Raw genomic sequence first — 23,953 nt, forward strand, 5'->3', positions numbered from 1 at the left:
CATGGGGAGAAAGCATCTTCAGGCGCCCACAGAAATGACTCCCCCATCTCCCCTGCAAACCAAGTGGCTCCTCTGGAAGAGTTGCCTGGAGGAGGGACAGAGGTGCCCCACAGCCAGGCCCCGGCTGACTGAGTCATCTTGGGAAGGGAGCAAGAGGGGTCAGGATGGGCTTAGCCATGTGGGGGAGGGAGCCAGCAAGAACAGAGAAAGAATGGGGTGGTGGGGCGTGCTCCGAGCATCTTGGACAAGGGAGGGTTCTGGGAGCAAGGTGGTGGGCTCAGGGGAAGGAGGGTCCGAGGGCCGTGAAAACCATGGTCTCAGGGGCTGGGCTGGACTCAGAAGAGGCCAGTAGTGAGGGCTGTGGGAACTGGAGGCAGGGCAGGGTGTCACCCATGGGGACACACGAGGACGGCTGGACATTAGAGCCAGGGACATTAGACCAGGGACATTAGAGGATGGGCCTGAGGAAGACAGAGGAGGAATATAGTGGGTAGAGCGCCCCCTGCAGCCAGGACTCAGAGCTGCAGGGAAGATATCTACCAGCTCCTGGCACTGTGCCACAGGATGACCGCCCACGCAGGTGCTGTCCAGGTTGAGGCCCAGCCTTCTGCACGGCCACACCCCACCTCTGCTACCCTCCATTGCTGCCTGTCTGGGAGCTGAGCTTAGTCCAGATGCAAAAGCAGCAAGGTTGTGGGAGAAAGAGGTGGGACCCAGAGTTCTGGAGTCTAAGGAGATATTCCAGAGCTCTAGGGTCTCAGGGGAGTCAGACTCTGAGGTTTCAGGGGAGTCTGTCTCTGGGGTCTAAGGGAGTCGGTCTCTGGGGTCTCAGGGGAGTTGGTCTCTGGAGTCTCAGGGGAGTCAGTCTCTGGGGTCTCAGGGGAGTAGAACTCTGGGGTCTCAGGGGAGTCGGTCTCTGGGGTTTCAGGAGAGTCAGTGCTCTGTGATTTGAGGGCTGCTACTGCGGGGGTCTTAGCAGAGCCTGCACATTGTCAAAGCCATATTGGTCCCCTTCCAGGGTGAGGTGACCCCAGATGGGTTGAGTTCTGAGTTCCACTCAGCACAGCATCCCCACCCTATACACTGATGTGTCTGAGACAAATAAAGAAAGAGAAAGTGGTTTGCACTCCGGGCTGCTCTCTGGCAACCGTACTCCACTGCTTCTTCCTGTTCCTGGGAGGCAGGTGCAATGGCTGAAGCCTCTGCCACCTGTAGAGTCACCTTACAGCTTTAGTGTCTTCTTCTCTCCCTCTTGTGTCTGTGGCGTGAGGAGCGTGGTCACGCATGCTTGCTATAGTGCTCACACGCAGTGTTTGTGGGTGCTCACATGCCCTGAGTGCTCTGGAGTTGGTCACAAGGGGGGTGCTGGTTCCAGGCAGTGGTGTGGGCCAGCAGCACCGGCTTCAGACTCTGACTCGAGCTTCACACTCAGCTTCAGAGTCTGGCCTCGAGCGCCCGGGCAGCCCCTTGGCCCCTAAGCCCTTCAGACTCTGGCCTCGAGTGGCCAGGCAGCCCCTTGGCACCTGAGCCCTCCCTTCTGGGCCACAAGGATGAGGAGCTGATGCTGAAGGTTCTTTTTTTTTTTCTTTCTTTCTTTCGGGGTCACACCCGGGGTTACTCCTGGCTCATGCACTCAGGATCCTGGTAGTGCTCGGGGGACCAGATGGGATGCTGGGAATCGAACCCTGGTCAGCAGGGTGCAAGGCAAACGCTCTACCCGCTGTCCTATCGCTCCAGTCCCTGACGCTAAAGGCCCAGTCCCTGAACCAGTGCAGCCCGGAGCAATGCAGCACCAGAAGCTGCCAGCAGGGGGCACCAGCGCCCAGCGAAAAGGTGAACTCAGATGGAGCTGGCAGCTGGCACACAGGGCACACACATGACACATGAAATACCCCTGACACCACACACAGGGCATATGTGATATGCGACACACCTGACACAGCACACATGACACACATGATACAACAACACACCTGAAACATGATAATTAACACCTGACACAGCGTGTGGTCCACCTGACACCCTGGAGGACCTCAGTCCCTCACTCCCTGTTCCCCTGCAACGGGGATGGCGGTACAGGTGGTCCTGGTTGGGTGCCCGGCATCCCGGAGCAGAGGCCCTGCACAGCACCATCCCCTGGGCAGAGCCTGTACTCTGGCTCTCCTTGACTAACCCCTTCACTCCCAACCCATCCTGTCCTGCCCCACACCCCCGCGTACCGGGGCACCCTCCTGCCATGGGAATCACTATCTTGGGGTCCGTGGGGGCTTGGCAGGGCCATGCCAGCACCGAGAGTGAGCCTCAGCTCTCAGCTGTGGCACTGGGCTCCCCAGGGTGCAGCAGCCTCAAGACAGGAAGCTGCTGTGCCCACGTCGCTGCTGGAACCTGAGCTGTCCCCGGGGAACCGCTCCCCGAGCAGTGTGGCACCAAGTTTCCATACTTACTAGGGCAAAGTGGGCCAGGCCCCACCGGGGGCCCGGGAGGGAGGGTGACATGGAGACACCTGCCAGGCCAGCAGCTGGACAGCCCCAGCCCCCGCGCGGCCACCCCCAATGGCAGGAGGGCCTCTGGCCCCGGCTCCTGCGATGTGCATGCCCAGAGCACTGCACTGCACTGCCCCCAGCCTGGCCCAGGGAGAGCTCCAGGCCTCTCTGCTTCCCTGACTCACCCCTGCACCCCCCTCACTGGCCGGACCCATCACCCTCCAGTCCAGCAAAGGCAAGGATGGAGCCTCAGCTTGGAGGCCCTCTGGCTTGCCCCTGAGAGGTGGGCTCAGGGCAGGGGAGGACATGGCTGTGGAGTCGGTGACAGAGGACCCTGCCCCTCCTCCTTCTCCGGAGTAACTCAGGGTCACCCCACACTTCACATACAACTGAAGGCAGAGGCCGAGACTTTGAGGAAGAAACCAAGAGTTCACACTTAGAGAGAGCCACAAAGTTGTGACTTGTGCTCTAAGGAGTGTTCTAGACATTTACCACTTCCTGGGCACCCACCCACCCATCCATCCACCCACCCATTCATCCATACTCCTACCTACCATCCATCCATCTACCCACCGACCCTTCCTTCCTTCCTTCCTTCCTTCCTTCCTCCTTCCTCCTTCCTTCCTTCCTTCCTTCCTCCCTCCCTCCTTCCTTCCTCCTTCCTTCTTCCTTCCTTCCTTCCTTCCTCCCTCCCTCCTTCCTTCCTCCCTCCTTCCTTCCTTCCTTCCTCCCTTCCTCCTTCCTTCCTCCTTCCTTCCTTCCTTCCTTCCTCCTTCCTTCCTTCCTTCCTTCCTTCCTTCCTTTCTTCCTCCTTCCTTCCTTCCTCCTTCCTTCCTTCCTTCCTTCCTCCCTCCCTTCCTCCTTCCTTCCTTCCTTCCTTCCTTTCTTCCTCCTTCCTTCCTTCCTCCTTCTTTCCTTCCTTCCTCCCTCCCTCCCTCCCTCCCTCCCTCCCTCCTTCCTTCCTTCCTTCCTTCCTTCCATACAACCATCCACTCAAGTGCCTGTCCCTCCATCCACTCACCTGCTCAGCATTCAGCTTCGTGTCTCCCTGTACCCACTCCCCCACCCCGTTCCTCCTACCTGCTTCCATGCACCAACCCTCCCTCTAACCTACCATCCTTCTGTCTTTGTTTGGGGCCCCCAGGGGAGACTCTCAGGGAGGCATGTGGAGTGGCCGTGGCTCACTGCAGCATAGGAGACAAGTGTGCAATGTGGCGTCCAGGACTTTGCTCTTAGCCACTGTTCCTGGGTTTGAATAAATCACTGGGATTTTTCTCCATTATCTTGGAGCCCCCACTCACAGCAGAGCCTGGCAAGCTACCTGTTACATATCTGATCTGCCAAAAACAGTAACAATAATGGGTCTCAGGGGATGGAGCGATAGCACAGCGGGTAGGGCATCTGCCTTGCACGTGGCCAACCTGGGTTCGAATTCCAGCGTCCCATATGGTCCCCTGAGCACCGCCAGGAGTAATTCCTGAGCGCAGAGCCAGAAGAAATCCCTGAGCATCGCCGGGTGTGACCCAAAAGGAAAAAAATAAATAAAATAAAAATAATGGGCCTCATTCCCCTGATCCTGAAGGAACCCTCAATATAGCAATGCTGGAAAGGATGAGTAAGGAGAGGCTGATAAAATCTCAGGGCCAAACTAGGTTGCCAAAACGAAGGACTAAAATGACTGCCTGTACTTTCAACGCATGTATGCTGGCATTGGAAGCATCTATTGAGGACCTATTGTGCAAGCGCAGAAGATCAAATCCACGGGATGTCAAAAGAATGCCTGGACGCCCACCTATGAGATGGTCAGATTTCCCTGTCAAGACAGAGAAACGAATGAACAGTTCGATGCTCTTCGTGTTTCTGGAGCGAGCAGACGCCATTGGGATGCCTGGAGCCTGGTGCCTGCTTGAGCAAACCCATGAACAATGGGATGATAAATGACAAGTGATATTCTGGAGCCACGACTCTTGGTGCTCAGATCCACGCTAGGCTCAGCCCTCTGCTGGGTCCTCTCGAGCCGGGGCCTGCCAGCCAGACTTCACATGATTGCAGGCAGTTGCGCCAGTGCTGGTGCAGCATGGATGACCCGGCAGCCCTTCTGAACAGGCCACAACCCGAGCCCACTGCTGACTCTGCTGACTAGGACCTGACCCTGCACGGCCATGAGGGGTTGGGGGCTGCGTGCCAGAACAGGAAGAGGTGCGGACGTGAGGCGGGGTGCAGCTCCCCCCCAGAACTGGGCAGTGCCCTGTGTTAGCAGCACAGGAGGAAGCGTCACAGGCCGATGCTGCATTTCTCACTGAAACGAGAAGTTTCCTTTCTCATTTTGTATTGCGGGCGGCCTGGAGGGTGCAGCTTCTGAAACTACAGGGGGCCCCTGGAAAGGGCCTTGGGGGTTGCTGGATGGGAGCAGAGTTAGAGAGTATGGGGGGCTTTTCAGCAAGGGGCTCGGTAGCTACTGAGACCTTCAAAAGAGGGTGGGACTGTACCCCTTGTCTCCCGCAGAGACCCCCTCTAATGCACGCCCCGCAGTCCCTGCTGTCCCCAGGGAGAGCCGCCCAGGTCCAGCGAAGGGCTCCCGTGAGGGTGGGGAGATAAGATGTCCCTTGACCCCCCTGCCCTTGTGGGTACATTTAGATCCCCAGGTGGGGTTCACTTGGGGCCCTGGACTCAAGTCTGCATGCCCCTAGCATCAGCACAGACTGCAGTGAGGGCCTACTCCCCCATGAGCCCCGCAAGGGAAAGGGGAGGACAAACCCGGTGTGGAAGGCCACTGGGTGGTCCCGTGGGGAGCCTCAGCTGTAGCCTCTGCCCGCTGACCAGCTTTCCCAGACACCCATTCAGACAGCCATCGTGCCACTCCGCAGGACAGGAAAGACTAACTGCATGAATTTCTGGGCACCAGGTGGAGGCACTGTCCTCTCCAGGCTCCCGGGACAGTTACCCCATCCTGGTGACTATGTGGGGTGCAGGGGTCCCCTGGGCAGGTGCCGGCACTGTCTCCACTTCCTCTCTCTGCCTCTGCCTCCCCCATCTGTCTCTCTCAGGCTCAGTGTCTGTGTCTGTGTGTGTGTGTCTGTCTCTCTGTGTGTCTGTCTCTCTGTGTGTCTGTGTGTTTGTCTATGTGCCTGTGTGTCTGTTTGTGTCGGCTGTGTCTGGCTGTGTGTCTCACACCTCTTCCTTCCTCCCACCTAGTCTGGACTCCCATGGTGTCAGAGGAGCCTTGAGGGAATGGGAAGGAAAAATCCACCCTGAAGCTCTCTGCCTGCCCCTCCCCAGGGGCACCCCGCCCTCAGCATCTCCAGTGCCAGCATTTGGGGAGCTCGTGTGGGCTCTGACCAGAACCTCTCCAGCGGCCTGATAATCAGGGCTCCTGGGCTCTGCTGTGGGTTTGGGACGGCCTCTGCTTGCAGGAGCAGAGATGGAGGCCAGGAGGTGGTGTGGCTGTTGGGGCTGGTGGTCTGTGTGGCTCGTCTGGGCAGTAGGGCTGGTGGTTGGTGCGGCCCATGTGGCCGGTGTCCTGGGTGTCCAGTAGCTAGTGTGGCTCTGAGGGAGGGGCAGGGAGCTACTGGGGCTGAGAGCGCCCCACAAATTCCCTTCAGCCTCCTTCTCCTGGGGGTCCTGCTGCACTGCTGAGGCCCTTCTCCTGCAGGGGCTGCTGGCTCTGTGTGGGCCCTGGACCGTGGGGCAGTGCAGCAGCGGCCTTGAGTCGGGGCCCAGGCCTCCCCTTGGGGTGTAGACCAGACAGGGAGCTCGAGCAAACAAAGTGTTTAACTTCGCCCTGGAATTTCTAGAAAATTCCAGAACAAGAACAAAAGGGGAAAAGAAACCAAAAGAGTAAAAACAACAAAGAAAGACAAAGCCGTCATTCTCCGCAGTGAAAAAGATCCCTGCACTGCCGGAGAGGTGGAACTGGAAAAACGGTCTGTGAAGAGCAGCGGGGGGAGGGGGGGGTGCCGGTGGCCCGCCCAGCGCCGCCCAGTGCCGCTGCCACTAGCTTCTGAGGCAGGAGTCCAGCTGCTGGGGAAGGGAGCTGGCTGCACCCGGGAGGAGTGTATAGGGGTGTGCTGCCGACGACCCTCTCGGGATGCCCATGCAGCTAGAAGCCGGTCCATGGGACCAGATGCAGGGGGGCCTCTCAGCCAGCCTGAGGTGGACGAAGCATTCAACTTGCACATGACTGGCCCAATTCCATCCCCAGAACTGCAAGTGGCTCCCCAAGACCATCAGGGTGACCCTTGAGTACTGACAGGTGTATACCCCACCCCCCAAACCAACTGCTTTCAGTGTGACTGGGCTGGAGACCAGAGCTGGGTCCTGGAGAGACATGAGGGCTGTCCTCCTCACAGTGGTCGCTGACTTCTGTCAGGAGACCCCACAGGCTTCCTAAGCACCCCAAGTGTCCCAGAAGGCTGAAGAGCAGGGAGGTGGGTGGGTAGGTGTGCTCCTTCACGCAGGTGTGCATAAGGGGTATGCTGTTTGTGCAGAGGTCTGCTACGGCATGGACGGGTTACGCAAGAAACATCACCTCTCTGCTGTCACAGGTGGAGATTAAGGTGATGCCAAGGCTGGGTAAGGGGGCAAGTCACCTCCCATACCAAGTCTTTCCCCTGGTTTGCCAGGTGGCTCAAACCGCTCACTTCTCACATTCGGGGCATGTTTCCCAGCCATCCACAGGGGGTGGCAAGGCTGTGGGGTCACCTGCTGGACAGCAGAGTGCTATGTGCAGCCTTGGGGCAGTGCTCCTGGGGGAGGCGCTGACTTCCCGCTCCACTGGAATGCAGGTGTGATGGCTGAAGGGGAGGCAGCCACCTTGGGCCATGAGGCAGGACTGCCAGCCTGCACGGACAGCCAGTGACCCCTCCAGGTGATTGCCCTGAAGTCCCTCTCTCTGGGGGTCCGCCTGGTACCCGTTCACAGTCCGCTACTCGGCGACGCATTCTGGACCCGCTGCTTCACCTGAGCTGTCGGGGCGTCTGGGAGACGCGGGGATCTGCAGCCCCGCCACGTCACCAAGGGCTATCTGAGGGCTGGAGGGGTAGTGTCCAGGGGCTCACAAATGTCCCTCGCTCGTCCCAGGCCCGCAGGCCCTGCCTTCGCCAGGCTCCGACCGTCCTGGGAGCGGATGACCCCAGGAGCAAAGCGCGCCGTCCGCAGGGGACGCTCCTGGCTCTGCGGAGCGAGTCCCGGGCGGGACCCTGCCAAGGTCGGACGGCCCAGGCCCCGGGCTCGCGCCCTTTACCCGCCCGCCCCGCCCCCGCGCCCCGCCCCCGCCCGCGCCCGCCCCGAACCCGCCCCGGGCCAGACCCCGCGACCCCGACCAGACCCCGCGTCCCCGTCCGACCCCGCGCCTGCCCCGACGCCGCGCCCCCGGCCCGACCCCGCGCCCGCCCGGACCCCGCGCCCCCGCCCGATCCCGCACCCCCGGCCCGACCCCGCGCCCCCGGCCCGACCCCGCGCCCCCGGCCCGACCCCGCGTCCCCGGCCCGATCCCGCGTCCTTGCGGGGCCTCTGAGCCGGAGGTTCCGGGGGTGCCCGCCCGCGCCCTCGCCGGGGGAGACCAAGAGGCTCCCCGGTGCCCACCGCGCCCTTGCTGCGGGAAGCCCCGAGGCTCCCCGGTGCCCGCCTGCGCCCCGCCCCGGCCTGGCCCCGCGCCGTCCCACCGCCACGCCCCGGCCCCGCCCGCCGCCCCTCCTTCGCGGCTCCATCCGCTGCCTTCGCCGCGTCCAGGACAGAGCCGGGGCGTCGCTAGGGGCACCATGTCCCAGCGCTTCATAGTGACCCCTGCGGCGGCGGACGAGGAGACCCAGCTCGACGGCGGCGGCCAGCACCCCGGCTCGGACGGGGTCCCGGAACCCCGGTCCCCAGCGTCACCGGAGCCGCGCGCGGACGCGCTGCCCATTCTGCGGTACTGCCACGAACCGAACCGCTACGGTAGGTGCAGAGGGGGCATAGAACCGGGGTGGGGTCGTGCCTGGGCATAGAACCGGGGTGGGGTCGTGCCTGGGCGCCGTGGGGGCGCAGAGCCTGGGGTACGTACGCAGGGGCGGGAGGGGCCAGTCAGGGCAGCTGTGGGGGTGTCCTCTGACCTCCCTGCCCGGCAGAGTCCCCTGAAGGGGCAGGAACCTTGTGGAGCTCCCAGGCTCCCCAGCCCTGTCTGGTCTCCCGCCTCCCGCCCAGGAACCCAGAAGGCCTTGGGGGCAGTCAGCCTGGGGTCCTGGGCTGCCGACCCCACCCTCACTGTGGCAAGGCTGTGTTTCCTAGAGCTGCGCTGGACTAACAGCGCCCCAGAGACTCCCCAACTGCTCTTGGGGCGCCATGGAACATTACCTGTGGGCCCCTGCTCTGTGGCCTTCCTGCCTTCAACCCTGGTGGTGCTGTCTGAGGCCGGCCCATGGGGAGCAGGGGTGTTGCGGGGGCTGTGTGGGGCTTGGGGTAGAGGGCTTTGAGGGTGCAGGTCTGCATGCTGGGTGGGCCTGCAGGGAGAGTGGGTGGGCACTGGTCCACTGTGGCCCAGCGTATGTGGAGCTCTGGGCACACTGCCCCTCTGGCCACACTGTCCCTCTGAGCTGCTTGGGCTCTGGGCACACTGGTCCTCAGCGCTGGCATTCAGGGGCTCTGCAGCCCCCACTGACCTGGCCCAGGAATCACTTCTGCGGCCCCAGGTGGCGCCTGGAATTTCAGCATTTCTTGAGGGCCGGGGCCACTGCCATCCCCCGTCCTGGCTAGACGTCCTCTGCATCGGTGGCCTTGACCAGTGCTGGGTAGCCACTCACCAGCTCCCTGTTTCAGGCCAGGGGACGGCCTGGACTTTGATGTTTTGTCCCCGGCCTGCATGAGGCAGGCTCTGCCTAGGTCCTGGGGGCCCAGAGCTGTGGGTAGAGCCCCCGTGCCTTCCTCCCTGGTCCCCCCTCAGCCACCATCCACACGCCTTGCGCTTCCCTGCACCCAAGCCTGCTGCTTACAGAGAGGCGCCTGGACTCTGTGCCGTGGGCCGGTTCCCGCCACCCGTTGCTTGGGCTATTGGCTATCGCACCCACCCTGCGAACAAAGGTCCTTTGATTCATTGGTGGCTGCTCTTCCGCCCTGAGTGAAGCTGGAGTGGGAGCCGCTTCGCTGCAGAGGCTCCGTGTCCCGCTTCTGGGCTGCGGCAGGTGCCACAGTGCCACTACCTGGGAGTCCCTTGTTGCTTTTGAGACCCCGGACATCAGTGCAGCCCCCCAGCCCCCCCAACCCCAGGGATGGCCACACACACATCCAGGTGCAGGCAGGACCTGCCAGCTTTGGGGCTTCATTGCTGGGAATGGGACACCCCAAGCCTTATGCACAGGTGAGGGGAGGGAGGACAGGGCGCCCACAGGTGAGGGGAGAGGATGAGGCGCCCACAGGTGAGGGGGGAGGGGACGGGGCACCCACAGGTGAGGGGAGAGAGAATGGGGAACCCACAGGTTGAGGAGAGAGGATGGGGCGCCCACAGGTGGGGGAGAGAATATGGGGCGCCCACAGGTGAGGGGAGAGAGAGAATGGGGAACCCACAGGTGGAGGAGAAAGAATGGGGTGCCCACAGGTGAGGGGAGAGAGAATGGGGCGCCCACAGGTAAGGGGAGAGGAGGGTGCCCACAGGTGAGGGGAGACGAGGATGCCCACAGGTGAGGGGAGAGAAGATGGGGCGCCCACAGGTGAGGGGAGAGAAGGGGATTCCCACAGGTGAGGGGAGAGAAGGGCGCCCACAGGTGAAGGAAGGGGCGCCCACAGGTGAGCAGAGAGGAGGAACACTCACAGGTGAGGGGAGGCGCTCGCTCCTCTCTTGGGGTGTAGAAGGAGCTCGCTCTGCAGCCTCTTTCAGGAAACAGGGGTGGTGGGGAGACCGTGGGGCTTCGTCATGGGAGCAGCAGAGGCCCCATATCCAGAACCAGACCCCCGTGACCACCACCCTCTCCCTGTCTCCCCGATGCTCCACTGCCTTCTCTCACGGGGTCACCTGACCCCCACAGATACCTCATGTCCCTGAGGCCCAGAGAAGTGTTGCCTTTAGCCTGTGGCCGCTGGGAAGGGGCAAACCCCAGACTGGGGTGCACAGCTCACCCGGGTGCCCCCTAGCTGCCTGTATTCTACCTGGTAGGTGCAACTGGCTGTGAGCCAGGGTGACCCCGTGCCTGTGCCCAGGAGGGACGGAGGACTGTCCAGTCTCAGAACTTGCCAGGCCTGCGAGGGTAGCCACAAGCCAGACCCACAGTGCAGGGAGCAGGCGGACAGAGAGGACAGAGGAGGCGCTGGGCACGTGTGCTTGCTGTTCCTGTTGTAGGAGTGTGTGAGTGTATGGTGTGAGTGTGTGGTGTGTGTATGTGTGTGTGTATGGTCTGTGTATGGGTGTGTGTGAATGTGTGTGTATGAGTATGTGTGGGTATATGTTGTGTATATGACTGTGTATGAGTATATCTGTGGGTGTATGTATGTATGTGTGTGTATGGTGTGTGAGTGTATGTGTGGGTATATGCTGTGTGTATGGGTGTGTGTGTGTATATATGGTATATGCTGTGAGTGCGGGTGTGTGTGAGTGTATAGTGTGCGTATGGATGTGTGTGTACATATGTGTGTATGGTGTGTGAGCATATATGTGGGTATATGCTGTGTGTATGGGTGTGTATGAGTGTATGGTGTGTGTGAGTGTATATATGGGAGTATGCTATGTGTATGGGTGTGTGTGAGTGTATGGTGTGTGGATGGATGTGTGTATACGTATGTGTGTGTATGGTGTGTCAGTGTATGTGTGGGTGTATGCTGTGTGTATGGGTGTGTGTGAGTATATGGTGTGTGCATGAGTGTTTGTGTCTGTGTGTCTGTGAGCCCCGGGCCTCAGTGTGGGCATTGCCGTCACGCCCAGCTCTGCTTTCTTGTGCGTGAATATTTCATGTTGCCGCGCACCATGGCCGCCACCACGGGGCCCACATGAGCTGTAGTTGTGTGCCAGTACCTCCTGCCTCTTCTTGGGGGGGGTTGGTTCCTGGGGGGCTGGGAGCCAAGGCACCCCTTCTTCTGTGCGGGCTGCATGCCCCAGACAGGCATAGAAGCGAGGCTGGTGCACGGCTGGGCGGGCTGCCACCTGGGAAGGGGAGAGCCCTGTGCCAGTCTGCCCCCGCCCACCCCCGTCCACCTCCCCTTCTCCACCCAGAGGCCTGGTGACAGCGCCCTGTGCTACTGGGAATGCTGGACTGTGGCCATGGGCGGGGCTGGGGCTCACAGGCTCAGAGGTGAGTTGTCCTGGGTGCAGGGCCCAAGGCAATGGGGAAGGGACAGGGTGACAGGAGAGCGACCACTTAATGGGGCTGTATTCAGAGACAGACCCACAGCCCAGCCAAGAGAGTGTCCCAGCCTCCAGACTCCCAGAACGGCTCCCCAGCAGCAGGGAGACCTCCAGGTCAGCAGGGCAGACACACAAGCGCGCGCGCGCGCGCGCGCACACACACACACACACACACACACACACACACACCTCTGTGTATAGTGGCGCAGCCGCAGCAAGGATCCGCCCAGTGGTACCCAGTAAGTGAGCTTGTGGCTCGCCTCATAGGCCCAAGGGCATCCAGACAGATCTGTAGTTGGGAGGGTTTAGGTTCCTCCAGTAAGGATGGTGGGTGCCTTCACTGGCTACACCACAGGAGCACTGGCCCGCGTGCAGCTCAGCAGACACAGAAGATGCGTGCCTGTGCCGTGGGCAGCAAGGACAGAGTGAGGACTCCTGGGCAGGAAGGGCGTGGGTGTGCGGGCCGGGCAAGTGTTTCCTGGGAGGAAGTTTTGGGTGCGAGGGAGGCTGGCAGCTGTGCAGCATGAAGGTCTGTCTGTGCTGGGGTCACTGCCACATCGTAGTTATGTGCGTTTTCCCGTAATGCAAGAGCCCAGCACAGCACACTCTGAAACGAAGCCAAAAAGGAGGTGGGCAGGGCTCCGGCAGCTTCCTGTTCCTTCCGGCCTCATTCGCACCCGGCAGGCAGCCGCTGGGAACTGCTGGTCCAGGGAAGGTGTGAATGCAGCCTGGGCCTGGTGGGAGTTTTTCCTGTCCCCACAATATCCTCTGGCTTCCTGGACTCTGGCTGTAGGGGACTGTCTGCCCCTCCTCACTGTCCTTGTCCACCGGGCCCACCAGGAGTAGGGATGTGCTGCAAGTAGTGTTCACACAGCTTCTGACAAGCCTCCCAGGAAGGGCTTCTTGGAGCCCTGCTCCCCTGAATCACAACCCCACCTTGGCTCTGCCCTTTGCTCTCCCCTCCCCAGAGCGGGCGGGAGGGGAGGGTTGGCTGCTAACTTCCGCTCCGGTGCCATCTGGCTGTTGCCTAATGGGGTGGCCTGTCCCCAGAGTGGGATACTACCCTGCCCTGTCAGTCACCATCATAGCAAACAGTGGGCCTGGGGGTGAGCACCAAGATCGTGCTGTGTGCCTGCATGTGCATGCTATGTGTGTTCATGTGTTTACTAATGTGTGCATAGGTACTCATGTATATGTGTGTATACCAATGTATGTACTTGTGTATACACGTGCGCTTGTGCGTACTAGTATGTGCATAGGTGCAAATGTGTGTGCATATACTAGTGTGTGCACATGTGCTGGATATATGTGTGCACGGATATGTATGTGCACATCAGGTCTCTGCCCTGCACAGCTTATCACCTCATCCTGTCACCTAGAGTAGTCTGGGAAGTGGGGCCACATTTGTTGTCAGGGTCAAGGTGTGACAGAGGCAGAGTTGAGGGGCAGAGCTGGGGCTCACTGGGTGAATGCTCCATGTGGGCCACCAGGGACAGAATAGGGGCCTGGACGCAGCCACAAGGGCTCTGCACTTCCCGCCTATGCCAAAGACGCCAAGGTGCCACGTTCCCAGGCAGGCAGCAGAACCCGCAGGGTGAGTGCAGGGGTGAGACCTGCTATATCCGGGAGCTGCGGCTGGAGGCCTGAGGCCCTTGTGTGGAGTCCATACTTGGCAACTCCCTCCACCCCCACATTTGGGAGGACCGTCTGTTGAACTCAAAGTCCACAGGTTTAAATATTAACCTCACCCCAAAACTGTCTTTACAACCCTTCAGAGGTCTGTCTGACCCAAGTGGGGACATGGCCTCACCACTGACGCGTGAGCAAACAAGCTGGGGAAAGGAAAGTATGCATGTGTGTGCGTGTCTGCACATGCATATGTGTGCGTGTCTGCATATATGTGTGCATGTGCATGTTTATGTGTGCATGTGTACGCATGTACATGTATACATGTGTGCGTGTGCACGTATGCATGTGTGTGCATGCATTAGGTATGTGTGTGCACGCGTGCATGTGTGCCACACCAACTCTCAAATGGACTGTGGCCCCCAATGGACTGCAAGTGCCTTTCCTAAGCAGCAAGCCCCATACTCTGACTCTGAAAGCAGATAACCGCCTTTCCCATCCCACAAGGGTGCCGGGAGCCAAATCCTGGGGTCTGGAAGTCACGAGCACGGGACGGCCGTGATCCACAAGCAGCCAGCTCTAGGTTTCTGCGCTGTTGCTAAAAATGGAAGAAGGAACCTCTGGGCCTGGCCACTTCCTGTTTAGGCGATGACCGTTGCAGGAGGCGGAACACAAACACTTCTCTTGGACTCCTCATGGCGAGTTCCTCTGCCCAGTCAGCCTGGCAGCAAGCACGGATGCAGAGGACAAATATTGACACCGGGTGAGGGCATCATGGCCCATGGCATCTGTCCCTGGAGGTCATTGTGTGGGGCCTACAGGACCTGTGATCAGGCTGCTTCCTGGGTATCCCCTCACCCCCACCCGACACCAGGGGTTGAGGCTCCCCTGTTGAGGTGAAGCTCCTGCGTGAAGATGCGGAACGGAAGCCTCCCCACCAGTGGCCCCAGTGACCTCGGCAGGGCTGGGCTTGGCAGGGCAAGGCCCGGCCCGGACACCCCCTGGAGCAGTGAGGTGGGCAGAGATGTTAGCGGTGGGGGGGAGGGGCACTGCAGCGCCTCTGTGGAGGGTTCACTCCATCCATGCCTCCTGACGCAAGCCTCCCTCTCGCATGTAGGACAGCAGCGCCCTACCGAGACTGCCTATGGCCAGAGGTCCCAGTGTAAGGGACAAGCTGGGCGTTGGAGGGCTGGCCAGTGCTGTGGCTGCCAGTGCTGGGGATACTGGCACTGTGGCCAGTGGTGCCATGGCTGCTGTGCCGTGGGGGTGGGGGCACCTTGCCTCATAGGAGGTGCTGGCACTTGGGGTAAAAGGCAGGGTCAGGTGTCAGGAAAACTCCGGAGAAGATCTATGGGTCTATGAGACAATTCAAAGGTTCTTTTTTGCGGGGGCGGGGGTCACACCTGGCTATACTCAGGGGTCATTCCTGGCAAGCTTGAGGGACCATATAAGGTGCTGGTATCTAATCCTGATCAGCCTTGTGCAAGATAAATGCTCTAGCCTTGTACTAATATTCAGTTCCCTGGTTTTCCATTTTTATTGAGAATGTTCTGGAGCTGTCTTTAGGTGTTCTAGCAACCCTGTCTTCAGGACTACATTATGCAGAAGCTGTCTGTAGTCTGGGGACGCCTGTACATCCACATCACCCTCCTACCTCTTCAACACGAGCACAGTACCCAGTGAACCATCCAGCTAGGAACAGCACTGTGGTCCTGTGAGCGTGTGGGTGTGATTGAGCATGACTATGGGCTTGACTGTGAGGGTGACTGTGAGTGAGGACTGTGGGTGTGACTGTGAACAGGTGACTGTGAGCCAAACTGTGAGGGTGACTGACTGTGGGGGGGGGGCTTGTGGGTGGGACACAGTGGTGGTGTCAGGGGGAACCTCTTTGTGTCTCACCCAAAGCCTTGCCTGAGACTGTAGAGATGAGCTCTTGGTGCTCAGGGTTCCAGGCACAGGCTGGGGGTCTACACACTGAATGTTCCTGGGAGACGTTGTTTGAGAGGCCAAGGAGCCACCGGCACTGACCACACCTTGGGGCACCTCTATCCCCACTCCCTGGGCCCCGGGCTCCCTCCCCTGCCACCTGTGGCTCCCCTGTGGCTCAGGCACGCCCTGACCCGTTGCCAGGAGACCCAGCACAGCGCCCAGCACAGCGCCCAGCACAGCTGTCCCCCTGGACTAGAGCCGGTGGGGGGTGGGCACTGGGCAGTGCCCTGTTGTTGCCGGCCCCCTGGCTGCGGGAATGGTGGTCCACAGGGAGAGGCATGCCTCCTTGGCTATCGATCATGAGGGGAGTCGATACTGGAGTTCACGAGCAGGTGCACAGTGGGGCATGGGGACAAACTCTGCACACAGGGTCATGGCAGAGTATGAGGTTCCCCCTTTGTGAGGAAGGACAAGTCCTGTCAGCTCTCACCTATGGGTCCCCTGGCCTGAGGGCCAACCTGGGCATGGTCACCCCAAAGGTTCACCCAGTTCATGGCAGCCCAGCAGAGGCTCTGGGGAGCTGAATTTGTCCTGAGTCTCACTCGGGGCTGCTGGAGCTATGCAGTGCAGGGTGCTGTGTGGGCACAGGTGCGGGGGGCTGTTCAGGGCTGGGCGCTGTGTGGGCAGAGGTGCAGGGGCCTGTGTGGTGCGGAGTGGCTGTGTGCTGCAGGGGGCTTGAGGCAAGGTGCAGGGCTGCTCACTCCAGCCTGGCCTCCAGGGATCTCAGTCCTCTGTAGAAGCGTTGTCAGAGTCGGGATGCTGCTCTGAACAGCCAGGGTGGGGACCCTGGGCCCACAATGGGTCTGACTCAAAGGTTTGTTGGTCCAGGCTCATGACGAGTGGCTGCCCAAGGGGGTGGCAGGGTCTTGGGGAGTCTCTGGGGCCTGCAAACATCTGGGGGTTCCTTGGGGTCTGGGATGTTCTAGTTTGGATGGAAACCCTGTGTGTGTTGAGGGCTTGTGGTGGGCAGGACTCCCCGAGAGGGCGTGACCACGCCATCCTGAGCCTGAGCTTGGGGGGCTCCAAGGGAGGGGCTTCCTTAGTGGGGTAGTACTCAGGTCTTCGCCTGAGATCTTTGTGGTCCAGAACCCAGGATACCCGGAGCTACTGGTCGCCCAGGGAAATGCAGAACCTCTTGGAGCCTTGGGGTGCAGTCCTGAAACACCCCTGGTTTGATCCAGTACGACTCAGACATGCAGGCTCCCTGAGGGCATGGCAAACTGACCCTGCCTGAGCATGTCTCAGGTGTTCTGGGCCAAGCAGTCACATCACTAAGGCCACCGCCTTACAGGCAAGCACAGGCTGTCACTCACAGATGTTGGGACACTTCTGGGGCCAGAGGGCCGGTACCGCTGCTGTCCCTAGCCAGTCCAGAATCCCTGCATATCCTGAGGTGGTGGCTGCTTCCAGGAAGCCTCTATGGCTCATAGACCTGCTGCCACTGTAGGGGGGGGGGGGGCGGGGGTGGCCACTGGGGAGTCTGCCTGCCCTTGCAGATGTGTCCCCTTTCCCTCACGTGTTCCCTGGGAGTCCAGGCCAGGCTCAATTGGCCTCCGGCTACTAGCGAAGTTTAGGGTTAGTATTAGGATCCAGGGCTCTGTTCAATGCCTGTCTAGTTCTAAGGTGTGAGACAGACTGGGGCTGACTTGTCCCCTGTTCCTGGCCCCTTGGGCACTTCCTGCAAGGCTGTCCTCCAGCCTGGAGCAGGCACGTCCCACCCGCAGGCAGGTCTATCATAGAGGCCCTGTCCTGGCAGTCTCCTCCAGGGATCCCCCAGTGGAAGATGGACCTCTCTGGAAAAAATCCCTACAGCCACGAATTTTGGGGTTATAGGACTCCCTGTGGGTCCTGGCCATCAGGGTGACCTTGGCCCTGCATACTTGGAAACCTAGGGAGGCTCCTGCACCCTACATATGGGCCCATAATGATGGTCTCCTGCCGGGTCCCTTTCCCTGGAATCTCTGAATCTTGGGGGTACAGGATTAGGGAGTGTAGGAATAGAATATGAAAACAAGAAGCACAGGGGTGCGGGGCAGAGGGTGGGGTGCTGCACTAAGTTCTGTGTGAGTGGGGGACTGAGGAGTAAGGACTGGAATAGGGGTGTGGGAGTGGGGGCTGTGAAGAAGGGGATTGTGGCAGGGTGTCAGGAGTGGGGGCAGGAGCTCTAGGTCTATGGATTTTGGACAGAATACAACTGTCCAGTCAGGGGCTGTGTCCCCGCACAGGTCTCGCCTCTTTGTCCCTAGGGTGTGGTCAGGCTCTGTCTCTGGGGCTAAGTTGAGAACTGTCTTGAGGTCTAGCTGTCGCCAAACTTCGAGGGGCTGGCAAGGCAGGTGACTGTTCTGTACCCCAATTCTGGTCTGGGAAGCTTGTTCCGTACTTGCGGGGTACAGGAGCAAGTGTGGGATTCCGAATGCAACCTGAAGTTCCTGGTGCCCCCTTCCCTGGGGGTCACACCAGCTGGGCCCCTGACCTGTACTTCATGCACCATCTGCTGCCCTGGAATCTTACTGTCCTTCAATTCCACCGCTCCTCAGCCCTGCACCCCTTAGCCAGCACTGCCACTGGCCCCAGGTGCCCAACTGGGATGAAAACAGCCGCAGCTGATTGGGCACCCCTAATTGCATCCCCAGGGCCTCCAGTGGAGTTTCTGGAAACTCCCACTCCCATGGGTGGGGGCCTAGCTGCAGAGCCCTTATCCCCGTTTCCAGCCCCCCCCCAATCCTGGGCATTGTGGCCCCACAGGCTACCAATGGAGACTCAGACCTCAGACTGGTCATAGGACAGTCTATGCTCATCCCAACCCCCCACGGCCCCCAGACCCCATCTGGCTCTGGCTGCTCCTGTGGTTCTTGGGCAGCAGAGTGTGGGTGCAGTGCTGCTTAGGCCGGGTATGCTGGTGATGGCACCTGTGTGGGCCACGTGTAAGGCCGGGGAAAGCCCTGGACCATCTCCCATCTCAGAGCTGGGTGGGTGGGTGAGGTCCTTGTGCACCTGTTCTGTGGTGGGGGTGAGGAAGGACACGAAGAGCCTGACTGTTAGCTTTAAAAAGAGAAGGGAGGACCTCAGGGGACACTATCCTTGCAGAGGGAGTAGCCCTGCTCAGGGGGCCAGGTAGTGAATAGGCTATGGTGGGATTGGCTGCACCCCAGGCTTCACAGCACCCACTCTTGGTCACGGGTGTTGGGAAGCCCCCGAGCTGAACAGGAGATGGGGAATGTGGGGGACAAACTTCCTTGTCCTTGGGCTCCACCCACTGGCTTCTGCAACAGGACTTGTTTCCAGAAACTTCTACAGACCTCACAACTCTGCTTCCCTGTCCTCCCCACCCCCAGTCCCTCTTGTGCTTGCAGAATTGTGGAGGCCCCAGTCTCAGGGCCCCACCAACCCTCCCCGAGTAATAGGCCAGCCAGCAGAGGGCAGGACAGGACCACAGTGGCCCTGCAGCCAGCCTGGGACCCAGGAAATCCAGCTCTGGGTAGTCTTCACTGCAGGGAAATCGGTTGCTTCACCTCATCCTTCCTCCCCACACAGCCCCAACCTTCCTTTTGTTCATGTGGACACACCCCCCCCACTGTGGATGGTCCCTGCAGTCTGGTACCCGTGGTGACCTTTAGACAGGGGATCCTTCTCGGGAACTCTGCCTCACTGAAGCTGGCACCTGGGCTTCTGGAACATTCTGAGGGGCCACTCTGCAATTGTCCTGCTGTGGCAGATGCTGAAGTCTCAGTGCAGGCAGTGGGAGGGCCTAGGGGCCCCCACAGGCTTGAGGGGGTTCCAAGGTGGCGATGCTGACCAGGAGGGCACTGGGGCTCCTAAGTCGCTTGCTCTGCTGGTAGCCTAGGTGCTTCGAGGCCCCGCAACAGTGGGGACCTGAGGCTTGGCACCCATCTTCCAGCAGACACCATGGGGGTGTCAGAATCTGGACTTGTTTGGAGCTGCACAAACCCAGGCTGCTCTTTTTTAAGGGACTGGGTCACTCCCGGTAGGACTCAGGGCTGACTCCTGACTCTGCTCTGTCACTCCTGTGGGGGCTCTGGGGACCCTAAGGAGTATGCCTGCAGTCAGCCATGTTCAAGGAAGTATTTCAGCCCCTGCACTAGCTTTCTGGCCCTCTTAAGTTTATCTGTTACGTTTAGGCAAAATACAGGAAAGACCGATTGCCCTGGGCCTGAGAGAGCCAGGCAGGCAGGCACTTGCCTTGTATGCAGATGACAATTCAGACCTCGCTGCCAATCTCCAGCACGACTTCCGGTCCCTGAACACTTCCAGGTGTGACCCTAAACGAACAACAAACAGAAGTCCCTGAACTAAATAGAGGGACGGGGAGAAGGGGCTGCCTGGCAAGAAAGAACCAGGCAGTGACTGCCCAGCACATGGACACCAAGACATCCACACTGGGCAGCCAGCACACCCATGCCTCCAGAACGTTCCACCTGGCCAGAGACACGTTGTCCCACCATCCCTGAGCCGGAGGGTCTGGCTCACCTGTCCTTCAGGCGAGAAGTGGGGGCTCCCAAGGCACCCCCTGACCATTGGCTGCTGTGGCACAGGGACATGGCTACAGATTGCCCCAGTTTCCCCACAGCTGTAAGGCTGCCCAGTTCCTTAGCATGGCTGGGCAGAGTGGAAGAGTTCTGGGGAGTGGCCCTAGGAATTACACGCAGGAAGGCAGGGCCAGAGACACAGGTGACTACATGTCCACACTCTCACAGAAGCGTGGGTGAATTCACACCCACACCCTCACAGATGCACGGGTGAACTTAAACACAACGCACAGATGAACTCATACTCATACCCTCAGACCCGCAGGTAAAATCACACACATCTCTTTACCAACACTCTCAGATGCATGAGTGAACTCACATTTATACCCTTAGATGTGGGGGTGAACTCACACTCACACACTCAGACCCATGGAAGAACTCACACTCATATCCTTAGACATGTGGTAAACTCATACTCATACCTTTAGATACGCGGGTGAGCTCACACCCATACCCTCAGATGTAGGGGTGAACTCACACACCCTCAGACATGCAGTGAAGTCACATTCATATGCAGGGTTGAAATCATACCACCCTCACGAGACAGCCCACACTTACACACACACACACACACACACACACACACACACACACCTGTACTCTCTGAAGTGGCATCTCTGGCCCCCATGTCTTGCCTGCAGGCTCATTGTCCACATGAGGGCAGCTATATTCTCATCCCTTGCAGTATTTGGGTGATGTACTGAGCCTGGGTCAGGTGGGATCCCTGCCCGCGATACCCGACAGTCAGTGCGGGGCCTGTCTCGGCAAATGTGCTGGTCCTTTCCACTGCTGTGTCTGTAGGTATCAGGCTAACCACTCCCTCTCCACCCCATCCTGCCCCTACCTGGAAGTACATTTTTTTTCTGGTTTTGCCCTTTGGGAGTGCTCAGAGGGCCTCCCCTACGATGCTTGGCCTAACTTGACTCTGGCAGTGCTGTGCTGCTTGGGCCCAGCAGTGCTCAGGGGATCATGAGGTGTGGGGGTGTATTGGTGTTTCTGGACCCCACCCCCCAAGTATCTCTCTGGCCTTGGGCTCTGCCTTTCTCCTGGGCAGACAGTGTCTTGGCAGCCTGGGCGTAGGCTTGTGTTCTCTATACTTGCTGGCCCTGCTTAGATGTTCTTGGCCTGTGTTTCTAGAAGGATCTGGTTGACGTGGAAGCAGGTTAGCTATGATTGGTGCTGGGCCCGTGTGACCTTGCACTTCAATGACGACCAGGATCTTTTCCTTCCGTGGTGGCAGACGTGGCTGGGTCACAAACTTGGTCATGGCACCAGGGACCCCCTGAGAACACTGCAAGCAGTGCTTTGTGGCCTTTGCACCAAGCAGTGTCAGCAAGAGCCTGTCTGTAATTGCATGGTGTGTACACGTACACATCCCATGTGTGTGCCTGTGTGTGTGCATGCTTTGTGCTGCATCATGTCATTCTGTGTGTGTCGCATGTGTGCAGAGGACTGTCCTGTAACTGGAAATCTGCCCGGCTTGAGGGACGGGGCAGCCCTGGATACAGTCTTGGATCTGGCCATGCACCTTTCCAGACCCTTGGGGAATGGACAGCTTCCTCAGCTCTCTGGAAGCTTTAGCCAGGACAACAAAAGCTCCCAGAACCCCCATGCAGGTCCCTCTGGGTTCTTGGGCACGTCGTCACAGGCACTGTTACACCAAGCAGTGTCTGTCTCCCCTCCCCCAGAGGGAATCAGAGCTCTGGATAGGTCTTATGGAGGATGGTGCCTGACCTTGGACAACTGTGAGCACCTTATCTGGGCTGTGGGTAATAATAGGACAGTGTAACAACCCAACTCCCCTGCAGCTCTGTGTGGAGATACTTGGAAAGTGCTGTGTTCCAACAAACACCTTGTGCCCCCCAGGTGTGGATTTCAGTGCAGCCAGGGGTCAGATCCCAGATGCCCACCCCAACCCATCTCCTCCCCAGGAGGTGTGCCCTGTAGGTGTACACACAAGAATCCTTGTGCATGTATGTACACATATGCCTGTTTACATGCATGAGCCCATGTATATGCATGCATGCATATACATGCCAATGGACACACATGTATGTCTGTGAACACATACAAGCCTAGTGCATATATGTCTCATAAGCTTTGGGCATATCGTGCAGATGAACCTCGTGCATATCTGTGCACACACATCTCTTTACCAAAATGGTGCCTGCTTCCGGTGTGTCCCTCCAGTTAAAACACTCCCTTAGTGGCCACACCCTCACTTCCTCAGGACACAAGTTTCTGTTAGAGGGTCCCAGGCTGTTGGGGATGCAAGATGATGTACTTGTTTCAGGTTAGGGGGCGCCTTTCCACCCCAGCCTCCCTCTCAGAGCCACTGACAGAAGGCTAGCTTGCAGGAAAAGCTCTTCCTTGTGTCCTGGAGTAGGGGGTGGAGCTGGGGGAGGGGCCTCTTCCCCTCTGGTTGAGCCCAGGAACAGTAATAAATAGGGGCTGTGAGGTGGGCACTGGTGTGCCCATGCTGGAGACAAGTGCCCTAGGTTCTGCCCTTGGCTAGTACCAGGAGTAGGAGGGTCTCTGTGGAGTCGGGCCACAGACCTATGAATTGCCAGTGGGGACAGCACATCCCCATGGTGGTCCCCTCACTTTTGCTCCTGTCCTTCCGAGCTGCCCCCCTGCAGCACGTGGATGCTGCTGAGCAGTGTGCTGCAGGAACCCCATCCCAGGCTGGCCCTGTGACCTTGCTTCTGGGCTGTGATCTGCTTCCTGATCAAAGCAGTATAAGCACAGGAGACACTATCAGCAGCAAGACTGGTGAAGTCAGGGTGGCCTTTTGGTGGCCCAGTGGAGGGCAGAGCCCAGAGGGCAGAGTCCTGGGTCGGCCTAACAGAGACTCCCTGGGTACTTCCAGGGACCTCCTAAGTGGCCCAGGTCCTGGGGGGGTGCCTCTGTGGGGGCTGCAGGCCAGATGGGCCCCTTTCTGTGGGTGGCTCTGCATCTGTGCTGACCTGGAGGAGGAGGAGGTGCCAGGATGCAGGGATGTGGTGGGCAGGTGCTGTCTGTGCCCTGGAGCTGGGTAAGCCTGGAGCTTATCCCAGGCCTGTCCACACTCAGAACCGCAGCCCCATGGGTCAGAGTGGGGCTCCAGGAGCATCCTGCCATCAGGCCATGCACAGGCAGCTTCTGAGCACATCTCCCCAGGTTGTCCCTGTCTGCATCAGCAAGGACCTCCTAGCGACAGGGAGGGTTGGTCTGTGGGTGGTTCTCCTGTGACTCTGGGAGTGGGATGGGGACGGGGTACCCTGGGAGAGAGCACCCTCACACTCACTGCCTTCAGGCTTTTTCCTGGAATGTGTCTGCAGCCCTGACTCTGCATCTGACCTCTTCTGGGAGTGAGCTGGAGGACCCCACCGGCACTCGGGGGTGAAAAGAGACCCTGACCTAGAAACGAGCAGGGAACTGAGGGCTGCATGGAGGCCACTGGGACAGGACAGTCAGGTCTAGACAGTCCTCACCCCTCACCTCTCCTCACCCCTCATTCCTCCTCATTCCTCATCACTCCTCACACCTCCTCACTCCTCCCTTCTCACCTCTCCTCACCCCTCATTCCTTCCCATCCCCCATTGCTCCTCACTCCTCATTCCTTCTCATCCCTCATGGCTCCTCCCACACCTCCTCACTCCTCCCTTCTCACCTCTCCTCACCCTTCATTCCTTCCCATCCCCCATTGCTCCTCACTCCTCATTCCTCCTCATCCCTCATCACTCCTCACACCTCCTCACTCTTCCCTTCTCACCTCTCCTCACCCCTCATTCCTTCCCATCCCCCATTGCTCCTCACTCCTCATTCCTTCTCATCCCTCATGGCTCCTCCCACACCTCCTCACTCCTCCCTTCTCCTCACACTTCATTTCTCCTCACCCCTCATTCTTCCTCACTCCTCATCACTTCTCACTCCTCCTCACTCCTCCTTAGTCCTCACTGCTCCTCATTTTCCCTCATTCCTCCTCACTCCCCACCCATCATCTTTCCTCACTCCTTTTTCCT

At 59.4% G+C, this 23,953-nt stretch overlaps 1 protein-coding gene across 2 annotated transcripts in view; it reads left to right on the forward strand.

Moving 5' to 3' along the window:
- Positions 1-8,226: 8,226 nt before the first annotated feature.
- Positions 8,227-23,953, forward strand: part of SLC12A7 (solute carrier family 12 member 7) — a 42,361-nt gene continuing 26,634 nt past the window's right edge. For both annotated transcript variants that reach the window (XM_056135079.1, XM_056135080.1), the window contains exon 1: positions 8,227-8,417. In XM_056135079.1, coding sequence (XP_055991054.1) covers positions 8,243-8,417 — 175 coding nt within the window. In that variant the 5' untranslated portion in view covers positions 8,227-8,242. The remainder of the gene's footprint in view (positions 8,418-23,953) is intronic.

Source organism: Sorex fumeus, unplaced genomic scaffold, assembly GCF_029834395.1.
Source record: "Sorex fumeus unplaced genomic scaffold, SorFum_2.1 ptg000110l, whole genome shotgun sequence".
Lineage (NCBI taxonomy): Eukaryota > Metazoa > Chordata > Mammalia > Eulipotyphla > Soricidae > Sorex > Sorex fumeus.